Genomic DNA, 15410 nt, shown 5'->3' on the forward strand with positions numbered 1-15410 from the left:
GATGCTGGGACAAACAGAAAAATTGTCAAGGGGGTGATAAGCTGCAGCATGCATGAGAGAGAAAAGCATTTGTCCCCCCCACCCTGTGCATCAGGCTGATAATCTTCTCTCCTACAGCTCAGCATTTAAACATTTTCACATATAAAACTTCAAAATACCACAAATATGCATTCATAGAGGAACTCCCCCCCCCACCTAAAATTCTGATTTTGTACTCGAATGACTCACCCTGCATTACTTTGAAGTCTTGGAGAAACTTTTCCTTGCATGCACAGCACACAATGACCCCCGTAACACGTCACTTGGTCATGCAATCACACTCCAAATCAACAAGTGGTAGCATCTCGAGGCAGGAGTAATAATAATGCAGATATCGATAGAAAAATGCCGAATAATGAAGACCTTTCCCGATAAAAAAAAGTACATTTAGCTCACTGCCATCCTCCCTTTCGAGTAACACAACACTTATATACCACACTGCACAGTTCGTGAAGCAGTGTGCGTCGACTGGAGTAAATCAGACTTGGATTATCCTGCAGGTTGTGTGAGGAGCTTTGCAGCCCCCATTTACTGAAATTCATCTGGACTTGTGTTTCATTCTCCTCTACCTTGTGGGAAGCAAACTTGTTGTTGTTCTAGAATTCAAGGTACCCTGGTGTGAGTATTTGATGTACAAATGTTCATTTTGTGGATGAAATATTCCTTTACGAGTACATTTGAGCGTGCATGACGCTTTTCTTGTATGCCATCATTGGCAACAGAGTAAAGAACTGTCCACATTAACAGTCTTACATCAGTGAGCATCCCCTCGACTAAATAGGACTTGCAGAAGTTGTGTGAAAGTGTGTCAAAGTTGTCTTGATAAAGTTGTTTTTGGATCCATTTTTTGGAACATTTTCTCCAAGAATTCAAACACCATGATGGGAGGGTCTGATATTAAAGAGGTCATCTTGTTGAAGTTGAAGTCAGAGGGCAGAGGGAGGTGGTCCAACTGTGTTTGTGAGGGAAACAGAAAGCATGATGTATGATGTCTGAGTAAGAAATTCCACGACAGCCCTCACTCAGCACTTCCTCGGTGAATAATGGAGATTAACAAAAACTCAGAGAGACAAACTGCAGAAAAACCTGAATTGATTGCTTCCAGCGAGCCACCGCGGTCCATGACGTCAAAGGAAAAACACTGCAGGTTAATCAAGACAAGCTTCCCCACTGCGTGTGTGTGTGTGTGTGTGTGTGTGTGTGTGTGTGTGTGTGTGTGTGTGTGTGTGTGTGTGTGTGTGTGTGTGTGTGTGTGTGTGAGCCCATTTCTCATTCACAATATGCAATCTTATTTTCCGGCTGATTGTATTTGCCATACATGGGCTGTATGCATGAGGTCTCTGCACCCGGCGCAGCATAAATAAACAGGAACTCTGGATAATCCATCATCCTGTGCACGACGGGAGCGTGCCCAACACAAACACGGCTTCTGTTTTCTATCTGTGTGTGAGGGAGTGTGTGTGAGGGCTGGGATGGGTCGCACCATGATGTTAGTGCTCGGTCCATGACTGTGAAACATAAACCGGCTGCTCTAAATGAGGATTATCCAAATGAGCTTCCTCTTTGTTTCTGAGTCCCAGTGCGCTCTGAGGAGACTACACTCTGCCTAATGACCCCCACAATGCTTTGAAGCACTTCTAAAGGAGCACTGCACCCCAAAAATATGCATTCATACATCACTTCCTCACCCTGTGTTACCTTGAATTTGTGGAGAACACTTTATTCTTCTTGCATGACTTTAAGGTATATTCAATAATCCCGTCCGTACAAAACTCTATAAGGTTTCTTGAAATGCATTGAATTTATTAAACATTTTCACACCTTCTATGTTAGATAAGATCAATTGGAACTGTAAAGTCATTGTGCAGAGTACAGGTCAGCTAAAGAAATGCAGTTAGCTTCTAACCAGAAGTGCATATGCTATTTTAAACTACAGACATAATAATAATAATTGATCAGGACACCGGGAATCATTTCCATCATGGAAATCCCCGTGCAGTACATGGTCTACTTACTCCTGCATGTCACTTGCACTTGTGTCTTCAGATGTTTGCTGTGAACAATACACTCTTTGAATCTGAAAACAAAGATGCATCCTTCTTAAATCTCACTCTTCTATGGCGGTAATCAGCGCCTCATGCCAGGTTTCTGACCTCATGCTCCCCTTTTGCATCTCTCATCAAACTACCCCAACAGAAACCCCTACAGTAACAATGGGGGGGCTATTGTACCCAGCATTTTACAATCTCCTCATTCATGCCATGAGGACTTTATTTACAGAACGCCCCCCCTACCCCCCCCCACCTCATCTTTGGGTAATGCAATGCCATGCAGTGATCACACGGCAGCCCGGTGCGTGTAATTATCCTCAGCCTGCTCTCCAATCTGTCACTGCCCGGACTCATTTGTAGGAGTGCACGTACGGTGATTAAAGAAGCCGTGGTGCCATTGCTTAAAGAAAAAAAAGAGGGGCTCCCATCACTCCCCTCCTCCAGATTCAGGGGGTATTGTCCAAGAGCGAGACGTGTACAGATCGCCAGCGCTGCTCATGCATCTGCGGCAGAGAAGTCACAATAATTAAAGACATGCAGCGTCTCCGGACTTCATTAATCACGCTTCATACGGACTTTGAAGCCTAACGAACAACAGCTGGCCTCCCCGGGTTTATTGTGTCTGTACAAATTGTGGGGACAGGGTACGGCTGCTGTGGCAGGATGTGCTGACGGGAAACTAAAAGATAAGGTTTGGTGATGGCGAGGTCAGGGGTCAAGGTTGTCTAGCAGCTCTGTCCAATCAGAGCAGAGGGAGCCTGCTGACACGTCTCTGCAGCAGATTCCTCTCGCACTGTCACATGTCATCATGTCCGGTTGGCTGTTAGTCCCTCAGATTCTCACCATGCTCTCAGGCCCTGTGGAGGTGCATTACAGGCAGATCAGAGCGGGAGATTACCGGCTCTTACGCTCGTGGTGCCAGAAGTGGAAATTACAGAGCGCTTGTCAACGCCAGACTTCTCTCTCTGCTTGTTTTCTTCCCGGAGACAGAGGGAGGTAAGGCTTTACTCCGAGAGCTTCGTCCCGATGACTTGTGACGGCTGCTGGCAGCGTCTGCGGGTGAGTCACAGCCAGACGGGTGTGCAGAGGAGACACACTGTGACACACTGCAGCACAGGCCTCTTCTCCTTATAAAAGTCAGGTTCAAGTTGCATTAGTCCTCTGGATCTGGGGAGGGAGGGAGTGGAGCATCTATCATCTAGAATGCAATGCATGAAGTCACTTTACTCTCTCCTTAATGATGCAATAACCACCTTTGATTTCCCGACCAGGATTCATCTATTACTCTTATATGTCTTTCTCTGCATGCACATATAAGGACATCAGGTTTTCTGCATCCTCAATCTGCTGACCTTTGACCTGTTTTTTGTGCCATCTAGTGGTGGATAAAGGGCAAACACTCACAAACAAGCTGGTTCTAATTTCTTTATCCAGTCTATCTAATGTTGGTAGATTCACAACCTAAAAACTGCTTATAAGGTCACTTTTTATTGTAGTTTTCGACAAGTTCTCTCCTAGTTTGGAGTATGCCGTAAGTAGATTATGTCCCAAATTAAACACGCATAGCAAACAAAAGTATGTTTTCAAATAGCTTAGAATAAATAAGATTGAGAGTTTAGAGAGTTTAAAACGAGGAAGACTTATACAGATTTGCATTGGTTGCATTCTGGTTTCTGCAGAGCAATGATTAGGCAGTGTTTCCTCTTCAAGGCGAGGCTTAGTGTTTAAACTGATCAGGTTATACTAATACAAAAAAACAACTGCCAGACAAAAGGACATTAAAGCTATTCTTCTCTAAACCCATTAAATAAAAGAGACAAAGAGTGCAGTAAATCTGAGTCCTGTGGCTCTCGTCCGTTTCCTCTCCTCTCTTTAATTTGTGGTTTTATGGAGTGTGTCTGACGGAGCAGAGCTGAGGACAGGTAGAGTGGCCCCTCGGAGTAAACAAGTCAAGAGATGTAAGGGGGGGGGGGGGCAGGTGCTGTGTGTCTGCAGCCAGTCAGCGTTCCTCTCAGGTGAGATCAATATTCTCCTGGGATTCAAAAACAAAAAGTAGCGCTGGTTTGTTTTTCCTACTTGTATCATCCATGACTCCTGGTCCTCCTTTAGTAAGGAAACTTGGATTTGGAAATATTAAGGCAGAACATATCAGTATTACTAGAAAAGATTTGGTCCTGTTTCTGACTGAATGTATGTCTCTTTATGTGTGGTTATTGTGGGTAAAACAGGATTGGATTTCAAATAGAAAACTCTACCTAGGCAACAGCGCCCCCTTGTGTTCAGCATGTGTGTGTTGCATGCAAGAAGAAGAAGAAGAAGAAGAAGAAGAGTTGGGGACAACATAATAGAAATAGATTTGTGATACATCAACAAGTTTATCAGAATAAATACAATTTAGAATAAAACGCAGCATTAATAAATAAAGAGTGTTTTTAATATCCAGTAATGTTCCCTCATGGCTGTATAAAGTTTTTCACCCTCCTCTCCCTCTCCGTCTCCCCCCTAGGGCCGTCCACCTCGTCGGCCTCCCTGCCCTCCCCCTCTCCGGGGTGCAGTAGCAGGTAGTATAGCAGGAGGCTCACCAGCCCCAGCACTGCCCCCCCGATGATGAGCCCGCAGACGGTCAGCAGCAGAGGGGGGGTGAGCAGCTCTGGCCCCAGCAGAGCCAGCAGGATGGGGGCCGCGATGTTCACAGCACCATGGAACCCGTAATACACCACCATCTCCCCCTGGGTGTCCTGCCCTTTGACGTTGAAGAAGGTGAAGGTGAGGATGACCCCGATGACCCCCTGGTACAGGAGCTCCAGCCCCCCCGCTGAGCAGAAGCAGGTCCCCTGCAGATGAGTCCAGAGGGCCCCCAGGAGCCAGAGGACGGTGAGGGCCACGGCGGTGTAGGGGCTGAGGAGCAGCAGCAGGGCGAGGCTCAGGATGTGGCTGCTGATGCTGCACAGTTTGTACAGGAGGTAGATGAAGGTGGGGAGGCCGGAGGGCATCTCCCTGATGTGGGGGAGGGATCTGCGCAGGCAGCGGCGGTAATCCACCAGAGCCCATGAGATGGTGAGGAAGGAGAACGCCATGGAAATATCTGGAGAGGACGCACGCACGGGTTAATGAGCGGGACCAAAACATTTATGACCAGATAAAGACAAAAAGGGACCACGCATTGACCCTCAGCGACTATGACGTTAACAAAAACTGACTTAAAAAGGTTACAAGAAGACCAAAACAAGGAGCCAAAGATGCTAAAGAGATGCTGAAAGACACAAAGAGACTCAGGATGTCTAAAAAATGAAGCTAAACAACTCCAAAAACTGTGGTTCTCACTCATCTGTGGGGGGGCCCATTGTCTCATATCCCCCCACAGACAGGTACAGTTATCCCTCATGCTGTCCCTTCCTGCCTCCACTCACACTGCATGGCTGACCCCTCCCTGTTCCTCAGCACAATGTAGATCTGCAGCAGCAGCTGGGGGACGCTCTCCAGGAACGCCTCGAACAGCTTGAGCATGCTCAGATCCGTCGCCAGGCAGAACAGACGGTGGTGCTCGGCCCTCCTCTGGTCCTCCGTACAGGAATCCATCGACTTCCACACCACCCTGAAGCCTTTCCTCAGCAGGTGGTGGTACCTGGCAACAGGTAAACACAATCACAACGACGTCAGACAACATGCAATTTGTGAAGGACACTTACATGTGGTTATTCCAGTTTGCATGTTCTGTATTATTACGCCATTGTGCATGCATACCGTACATTTTGAGTCATGCATGCAGGCACTCCCTCCTGCATAGCCGTGCCATTCTGCAGATAATCACCTGGTGAAGACGCCCACCCCGAGCAGGTGCAGGGCAGTGACCGCTCCTCTGGACATGCTGGACACTCTGGGTTCTGCCTCTGGGTTCTGCAGAGGATCCTTGAGGTCGTCCTGGTACCACACATAGCTGAAGAGCTGCGTCACCCCGAGCCCGGCCAGGACAAACAGCAGGGTCAGAGCAGTCCACAGAAAATCCTTCTGCTGAAAATACCTCAGAGCCAATCCCACGTCGGTGAGAACATCCACCACGTAGAAGACCAGTCCAGCGATGGTCAGCAGCCAGCGCTGTTTAGTGTAACACTGGACCCCCGTCTGGAGCATGCTTTCAGAGGAGGAACTCATCTATCTCTGTGGGGATGGAGGTAGAAAAGATTGGGCTGATCTGTGCTCAGTTTTCCTCTCAAGGTCGTGGAGAAGATCTGCTGGTCGGTGTTAGACTGGAGCTGTGCAGGTGCCATGGTGTTCAATCTGTGAAAACACATATAAACAGGATGAAAACAGGGCTGCAACGTACATTTACTTTCCTTAAGTCTAATGTGCATGCACTTAACCAAGTATTTCCTACAAATATAGAACTTTTTACCACATGTCCGTGATAAATGTAGTTATTTTACAGCTCATACAAAACATATAGGACCGACACATATTGATCTATTAACATAGAGGTAGCTAAACACCAGTATATAAAGTTATGATTAACCCCACCTTATTCTGCATGATATGTACTTTCACTTTCAGTGTTTAGTGCTTCTCTACACAGGTCTTAGCTTGTGCGAACATTTTGAGTGCAGATTTCCCACAAATCTTTGCAACGTGACTGCAGTCAGCTGCCCTCTGATCCCGTCATAAAGTGTTTATTACGCCCTGATAAATGACACACTCAGAAACCTCATAGAGGAATAATCAATGGTGCTATCAGCTGGAGTCAGGACGTGATAAATGAGCGCTTATATAACTCTTCTGACTGAAACCTGATCACTTAATGACAAATACCTCCATGTTTTCATGAGATCACCTGTAGAAATGTCAGGTGGATTCATGCAAAAGTACTAAATGTAAAGTCTTTTAGCAAAAATATCAGCTTAAACAATGCAACGAGAAGCTGTAGGTTGTAATAACAATTTAAGGGCTTAATAATTCAACATAAATGACATTTCCAATTCAAATCAGTGATATAAAGCCATATTTTGTTCTCAGTTATTATATTTTCGTAAAGTATCTTCACAAATTATTCTGCTCTCATATTCAAATTGACCTTGTTGGATGCCATATTTTAAAATGTCATTAAAGAATGATCAATTATGGTATCAAGAGGAGTGAGAAGATGGTAAATGGACACATATTTAACACCGAAAACTGAATTATAGAAGGTTTTTTTTTTAAAGATTAGGCCTATTGGATAATAGTTCAGTAAATACAAAGTGCATACCGTCCTTAAGCTGCTATATCACTTTCACCAGTGTAAGAAGAGGCTCTAGGTTATAGAAGTGATAAAAATAGACACATTTTAGGCGAATTAATCCAAGATAGCACACAAATAAAGTGACATTTTGTAATAAAATCAACAAAATAAATCAAGTTTTGCATTAATTAATTCCATCTTCATAAAGTTACCTCAGACACAGAAATACAAATCCCACTTTAATCCCTTTCTACCCTAAATATCACAGTTATTGGTGCATGTCTCCTTCAGAGGAACTCACCGTTGGTCCGGCTCATGTCGGCTCTGAGAGGAAACTGCTCTCTCTCTCTTTCCTGAAACTCGTGACGAGCTCCGCCTCAGAGACAAGCCTCTGAACACACACTGAACACACACTCAGCACAGAAAAATGCCCTTACATAATAGATATGAGCTGTGTGCATATGAGTGTGTGTGTGTGTGTGTGTGTGTGTGTGTGTGTGTGTGTGTGTGTGTGTGTGTGTGTGTGTGTGTGTGTGTGTGTGTGTGTGTGTGTGTGTGTGTGTGTGTGTGTGTGTGTGTGTGTGTGTGACTCTGAGGACATGTTCCACCTGTCAGTAATGAAATGTGCAGGCGTGCAGGACAGGGTCTCTCTCTGGACAGACAGGTGAGATTACTGGGAACAGAAAATGGAACCAACACCTGTTCAGTGTGTTTCCTGTAACTGCAGAACAAACCGGAAGTGCAGGAACATTTTGATATGACATCAGGAAGCTTGTGGGGTTTCCCTTCCTAATATTTACCACATTTTCATAGAATTTATTTTAAGCATTTGTAAATATTTCTATATATTTATTTTGTTTTATTTGACTAAATATTATTGTCATGTTTCCTTGTTTTATGGGTTTGGGTTTTAGTAGTCCTCTTTTGCTGAATTGTTTTTATCTGTGTTTTTCTTGTATATATTGTTATTATTATGTAATATAATTCATATTAAATAATACAATACTTTGATATCATTGTTGATATTTTAAATAATATGTATTAAACATGTATTTAAAAGATCTTCCATTATGACATTAGTATGTATTTGAGAACATCATTTGAGAAACAAACACGTGTTTGTAAGTCTCATGTTATTCTGTCTTTCATTAGAGGTTACTTTTATTCTTTGCATTCAATTAAATATATTTTATATTAATATTTGTATTCAATTATATTCACCCCCCCCCCCGTCCCCCCCTCCCTCCCTCCCTCCCTCCTGCCCTCCGGTCCGGTAGTCGTCGCTGCAGGTCCCCGGCTCCTCTCTCCGGTGCGTAAAACTCCTCTCGTTGGTCCCCCCTCCCTCTGGACCCTCCCACCGTCTGAAGAGTGACACGCCATTCAATCCGCTGCCCGACGCTGGGAGGAAGCACCGAGTCTCTGAGCGTTAATCATTATTAATAACACAGTCTCTAACAGACAGCAGCTGCGCGAGGAAGAGGAGAGGAAGAAGAGCCACCGAGTCCTGTCGACATGGGGATCCGAAAGAAGACTACCAAGACCCCTCCGGTTCTGAGCCATGAGTTTGTGATCCAGAACCATGCAGACATTGTTTCCTGTGTTGCTATGGTGTTCCTGCTGGGGCTGATGTTCGAGGTGAGTCCACATGCGGAGGTCCTGATCCAAGTCCTCCGAGTCCTCTCCACATCTGTCCATCTGTCCATGCCTGTCCTCCTCTCCACTTCCTCCTCTCATCCAAAGTTTCTGTGCACGCCGCTGGCCTCTCTTTCCTGCCTCTTACCCCCTATATACCCTATATTACCCCCCGTTTACCCTCGAATACCCCCTTTACGCATCTGTTTCTATCACATCTCCAGAAAAACACCACTATTTTGGTCTCGTTTTAGTCAAGTGACGCATGCTGGAGTCCATCTGGCAGCTTCCCATCCCCAAATCCATATTTACATCCTGAAAACCCAAAGTTTGAATATGTGCAGCTCCATTAAAACATGATTAATGATGTGTGCTGCAGACTCCAAGCTTTGCATGGGTCTGACTTGTTTAAATATCGCTCTCCTCTGTGTGCGTAAATGTGTTACGTGGCAATCACACACACACCGCCTGCGCTCTGTCATCCTCTCACACACTCTCAAAGTTAAGTACATACATTAGATAAATGTTTTATATTAAACTTAGTGCTGCAGACTGAACATTGATCCCCTTGTCTGCCTGCTCGGACACTTTAATGAACATTAAATGAGATTTAAAAGCGAGTTTCATCTCAGAGGAAAACAGCGCCATTAGGCCATCTCAACTACTTCCTGTTTTTGTTCTACAAAGTAAAACCCTGCACTCTAACAGCTGTTGCTGTGTGTGTGGTATTGTAATTGCACCATGAACGTGTTTAAAAATGATAACCCCTCATCATTTATTCCTTTAAACGCTTCTTCTGTTCATTTATTTACACTTTTGATTATTTTGTTGTGAAAGAGGAAACAGCAGCTTCCTATTGCAGCGTCAGATCTAATGCATGTCAACTCACCTGTGTTATATACCACTTATTACAGTCTAAATGTGCTTAATATCTATATATATATTTAGAATTAACCATTTAATTCAAATCAATTAATCAGTTATGGTTTATGTGTGAATTTGTAATGATTTAATCAGCTTTTTCTTACACAATGTCTGTATTGCCTGTGTAAATGTCCAGTTTTTAAGGTAATAAATGCTAATTAAAGTACAATTGTTTTGCAATTGATTGACTTTTACACAAAATATTAACAAGCAGTTCAAGTCCCTTTTAATTAAGGTTAAATTACTGATGCATATTTTTCTTTTTAACACAATATATAACCCTGGCCTGTTTGATTTTGCAGTACAAGTGCCTGTATGCAGGCCTTCTCTTTTACTATTCAACTATATTAATATATATATACAAACTACATACAAGAACACTACCACAATATATAGTGTAACGTCTGTTTTGGGGTTTAAAACCTCACACTTCATGATCAAGTGCATTTTTTCAAGTCTTGAGTTGAATATGAAGTAAAAGTAAATCAAGAAAGTGAAAGATCTGTTCTTTAAGCTCCTGTAATCAAATTTAAAACTGTGCTTTTATACTTATACGTTTCTTCTTCTAACGTCTACAGGTCACCTCGAAGTTCGCCGTGCTCTTCATCACCGTGCAGTACAACGTCACCATCTCTACGAACGGTGAGTTCTGGATTTAATTAGAGCCCACGTTAAGAGGAGACGGTGTTAAAATAAACACCAGTTGTCGGTCTGCTCCGTGATGCACAAGAAGCCTCTCATTTGGAGTCGGCAGCGCTGCTCGTTGAGAGCTTCCTTCTCTCTGAGGCTAAAGTTAGTCCTGCTGATTTATAAAGACCTCCCGTGGCGAGGTTGCACCGGGTGAATTTGGGCTGAGGTGGAACATAGCCCTCTCTCACACACATTTCAAGGTTACACGTCGTTCCTCTGCAGATACAACAGTGTGTGTACAACGCTGGAGATTACACACACACTAGAGGTCTTATCTGAGAGCGCTGTAACTTATTTACAGTGTGTATCGAATTAGACAAATAGTGTGCAGCACAGAACTCTCTCTGAAGGGAAGCAGATTCAATAAGTCCTTCTGTCTCCGCTGAGTGTGTGTGATGTTGGTGCATAAATCATGAGCAGAGGAGTGCAGCTCATCACTCATGCACATTGTTGCACAGATCCTGGGGTGTGTGCATGAGATGTAACTTCCTAAAGACAGAAGGGGCTCAGTGTGTGCCGCTTAAAGTCCCATGGACCAACACTGCGATGTGGAGACGCTCTAATCCAGACGGCTCACCTCTGGAATTAGGTGATGAAACATGTGACTCACAGTGTGGACTCGTGCATGATCCTGTACATTTGAGTTCCTGCAGGAAAGAACGTGTGTAAACGGCACTCTGGAGGGAGTATTGTGGTCCTGCAGCAGTAACCCGGCCCCCCAGTCCATCAGGAGCCCTCACCACTGTTTATAAAAACCGTGCTCGTTGTGTGCAGGCCCAGAGGAGACGGCGGTGAACCACTTCCACCACGGCATCAAAGACCTGGCCACCACCTTCTTCTACATGCTGGTGGCCATCATCATGCACGCCATCATCCAGGAGTACGTACTGGACGTGAGTGACACACACACTCTTGAGGACACACACTCTTTAATTTCCACTTCTGCATGTTTAATCTTTGTGGCTCTCTGCAGAAAATCAACAGGAAGAAGCACTTCTCCAAAACCAAGCACAGCAAGTTCAACGAGTCGGGGCAGCTCAGCGCCTTCTACCTGTTCTCATCCGGCTGGGGCACGAGCATCCTGCTGTCCGTACGTGACATATGATCATTTACATGTGATTAAACATGTTAAAACTGTCTGTGTTTGTCATTTCAAATCCTTCTCTGCTCTCAGGAGAACCTGCTGTCCAACCCGGTCTCGCTGTGGGAGGGATACCCACACACACTCATGCCGTGAGTTTATTTGTTCATGATTTTAAGATACAATATGCACTGAAATAACTAGGCCTTATATATTCCCTGGAGGGGCACAGTTTCAGAGAAATGCGTTATTTTGACCGTGCTCTTTTTAGATCTTTTTTATGTCCTTACGTTAACCAGAAGAAGGATTTTAATCATGGGACGTCTGGAAGTAACAAGATTGCCATTAAAAAAAACTGCTCTCCCTCAGGTTCCAGATGAAATTCTACTTCATCTGTCAGCTGGGCTACTGGCTGCACGCTCTGCCAGAACTGTACTTCCAAAAGACAAAGAAGGTGTGTGTGTGTGTGTGTGTGTGTGTGTGTGTGTGTGTGTGTGTGTGTGTGTGTGTGTGTGTGTGTGTGTGTGTGTGTGTGTGTGTGTGTGTGTGTGTGTGTGTGTGTGTGTGTGTGTGTGTGTGTGTGTGTGTGTGTGTGTGTGTGTGTGTGTGTGTGTTGCAGCGTCTGTTCAGCGACTTCCTGTCTGACTTCCTGGGTCGTGCTGCATTGTTTCAGAGTCCTGCTGTGACTCCTCAGTTTATATTGTGACTGTGTTTCAGGAGGATATTCCTCGGCAGCTCGTCTACATCTTCCTTTACCTCGTCCACATCGCCGGCGCCTACATCCTCAAGTAAGAACCAGAACCAGAACACTCCCTTTATCCCAGGGGAAATGGGGTTTAGACTTAAATCTATGAGTGGTGGTGCTGAACATCTCTGCTGTCCCTTTGTACTCAGGTGTGTGTAGTCCCTGTTTAATAAAGTGTGTGTGTGTTTCAGTCTGAACCGCCTGGCTCTGGTTCTGCTGGTTCTGCACTACGTCATCGAGCTGCTGTTTCACGTGTCCCGACTCGTCTACTTCAGCAATGAGAACCGACAGTCGGGGTGAGTGCTGCTCTCCGGAGCCTCCAGTGTGCAGAATATGTTCCCTCTTCAGATTCACTGAGTGTGTGTGTGTGTGTGTGTGTGTGTGTGTGTGTGTGTGCGTGTGCGTGTGTGTCCAGCTTCACACTCTGGGCGGTTCTGTTCGTGCTGTGCCGGCTGCTCACTCTGTCGCTGTCCGTCCTCACCGTGGGCTTCGGACTCGCCACCTCCGAGAACCAGGGCTTCGATCTGTCTGCAGGAAACTTTAACATCATCTTTGTCCGGTGAGTCGGAGAGGAGCAACGGGAGATTAAATAATACATGTTTTATTCTGGTCTGAAATAGAAAAAAGCAACAGCCTGTAAAAATATATTTATATATGTACTATTTTCTGATTCCAATGCACACTTTTATTTGGACATTTCAAACTTTTTAGGGAAATAAGAACCAAAAATAATAAATAAAATGATATAAAAAAGTATCTAAAATCAATGAACATATTAGAAATAATAATTACAATAATATTCTTTAACCCACCAGCTAATTTCTGTAAATGTGCAAAAGAACAGAAAACCACGGAAAAATCCACTTTGGATAATTTCATTATTAGTTTTCCTTCCCCAACAAAGGACCCGTCAAATAAATGGAAATAAAAAGGTTTTTTCAATGAAACAACATCAGGTTGACCCCCTTATCTCTACCCTCTCTGTGAAGAGTGTGTATTACCAGTCATTCAGGAAGAGGAAGAGAGCACTGGCTCTGAGGGGGGACCAGTATCCGTGTGATGGTATTTAAACCGTGTGATTTCCTGATGTTCCGCCCCGCCCCCCTTCTCTGGCAGGATCACTGTCCTGGCGGCCATCTGCCTGACGCAGGCCTTCATGATGTGGAAATTTATCAACTTCCAGCTGCGGCGGTGGAGAGAGCACGGCCAGACGCAGAGCCTGAAGAAGAAGCAGGTTCCCGCCAAGAGCAAATCAAAGAAAGACAAAGGTGAGCACACACACCTGCATTCATTCACCTGGTGAATTAATAAATTGACACTAATTGAAATGTCTCTTTTAGCCAATGGAGTAAACGGAGTGAACTCCAACGGAGCGGATTCACCGAGAGCGAGGAAGGAGAAGTCGTCATAAATACATACATTTACCCCCCCCCCCACACACCCCCACTTCCTCCCCCGTAAATCCCCCACAATGCATTTCCAACGCGCCGCTATTTCAGGCGACCCTGCTCTGCTGTGCCATTTCATACGAAAACCAATTCTGAAATAAAATCCGAAAAAAAGAGCTTATTTAAGAAGTGCCTATTGAGACCGAGTGTTTTGTACAGGGTGTGTTATTAAAAAAATCAGGAATAATGACTGTTTAATGCCCCCCCCCATATAATTTCATGCTTAATGTCCTAAATGGTGTGTATTCAAGTTGTGATTCATCCCCCTTTATTTTGTATTTATACCTGCAAGCCTGTAAACTTTGAATTTCCCCATTATATCTTACATTTTTCACAAACTGAGTTGCACACAGTCTGTTTACACCTCAGACTCTCAGAAAGGATAGTTTTTCCACATGTCAGCGGCCAAAAACATGGGAAAATAAGGTATAAAGTGTAGGTATAAACACACTCACAGTTCAGTATTTCTGCAGAGTGTCCTGATGTAGCATTGCATTTCTGCAGCTTTAAGAGATATTCCTTAATGTTAAATGATCCTGTCGACACACAAACACACTTTCTGTTTTATTTCTGAGTCATTTAACATCATTTTATAGTTTAAGTTCAGGCATTACCACCCCTCAAGTGTGTTTGATTTGTATGGTTCTTGCTGTGTAAATGGATTCCGGGTTTATCCTGTATTTTCTGGCCGTATTGCTTCTCCTTCACCACTTCCTCCTGTCTGAGTTCTTGTTAAAGATATTCTGTTTAGCTCCTCTTCCCCCCCACCGCTGTAGACCGTGCCAAATGAGCCTGGTTGACATATGATGTATGCCGTTCACTCTCACGTGCCATTAAATGAATCACCATGGTAACACTGGCTCATTAACTAATTGTACACTTCAGCAGAGTATGTGCTTTTATCAACTGGTCCTGATGGTTTGTCTGACATACAGAGAAATAAAATGTTTTATTGAAAAAAGGTTGTGTTTATTAAATAAACTAGTATCACACAATTCGGGAATGAGGTTTTTTAATCCGTACAGCATTAGAAATTGTAATTTAATACTGTCTTTACTGTGTGAAAACATTTAGATTTTAAGTAATATTCTCACTATTAGGATTTATTATGTTAACAGTACTTTTATTTTTGGTAGTATTATAGATTTTTTTTTTTCAATGTTTTATTCCTATTTTTTTCCATTTTGTTATATATTATTTCTAGTTTTCTTTCCTATGTTTTTATATATTTTTATATTTTAAATGTAGCAAGTGTCACAAGTAATTCTGTCCGTGTAGAAACCACCCTTTTGTCGCTGCGCCTGTCCGCCACCGGGTGTCGCTGTTGCTCGTGTTTTAATGAGGACCGCCTGCTTCACTGTGATTCATGGACCGTTACCACGCAGTGAATCAGGTAACTAGGACAAGATTATTGGTAATATTTCCAATAGATTTAACACTTTGTTCCTTTCTTTAAAATAGGGGGGGAAATAGACATAACACAAAAGAATAAATGCAAAATGTTTTACAATAAGAGTAAATAGACTAAGAATTGACATATAAATTGAGATATATTGACATTATAAAACGAGAAAATAACAATAGGATT

General features: G+C 43.8%; 2 protein-coding genes across 4 annotated transcripts; one reads left to right on the top strand and one right to left on the bottom strand.

The window, feature by feature from the left end:
• Positions 1-4502: 4502 nt before the first annotated feature.
• On the bottom strand, positions 4503-7750 carry xkr9 (XK, Kell blood group complex subunit-related family, member 9). Of its 3 annotated transcripts, none has more exons than XM_063912275.1 (4): positions 7604-7750; positions 5902-6368; positions 5501-5715; positions 4503-5175 (listed from the first exon to the last, which is right to left on the bottom strand). In XM_063912275.1, the coding sequence occupies exons 2-4, from the start codon at positions 6240-6242 to the stop codon at positions 4544-4546; spliced, it is 1188 nt and encodes a 395-aa protein (XP_063768345.1). In that variant the 5' UTR covers positions 6243-6368; positions 7604-7750; the 3' UTR covers positions 4503-4543. The 3 variants fall into 3 exon arrangements, with proteins under 3 accessions (XP_063768345.1, XP_063768346.1, XP_063768347.1); XM_063912276.1 differs by lacking the exon at positions 7604-7750 and adding an exon at positions 7330-7374; XM_063912277.1 differs by lacking the exon at positions 7604-7750 and adding an exon at positions 7330-7374 and having other exon boundaries at positions 5835-6368.
• Positions 7751-8659: 909 nt separating this feature from the next.
• Positions 8660-14817, top strand: tram1 (translocation associated membrane protein 1). The gene is made up of 11 exons (XM_063873923.1): positions 8660-8937; positions 10437-10500; positions 11323-11441; positions 11522-11638; positions 11723-11781; positions 11999-12083; positions 12347-12417; positions 12566-12670; positions 12790-12933; positions 13491-13642; positions 13715-14817. The coding sequence occupies exons 1-11, from the start codon at positions 8815-8817 to the stop codon at positions 13783-13785; spliced, it is 1110 nt and encodes a 369-aa protein (XP_063729993.1). The 5' UTR covers positions 8660-8814; the 3' UTR covers positions 13786-14817.
• The last annotated feature ends 593 nt before the right edge of the window (positions 14818-15410 follow it).

Source organism: Eleginops maclovinus, chromosome 21, assembly GCF_036324505.1.
Source record: "Eleginops maclovinus isolate JMC-PN-2008 ecotype Puerto Natales chromosome 21, JC_Emac_rtc_rv5, whole genome shotgun sequence".
NCBI classification, from domain to species: domain Eukaryota; kingdom Metazoa; phylum Chordata; class Actinopteri; order Perciformes; family Eleginopidae; genus Eleginops; species Eleginops maclovinus.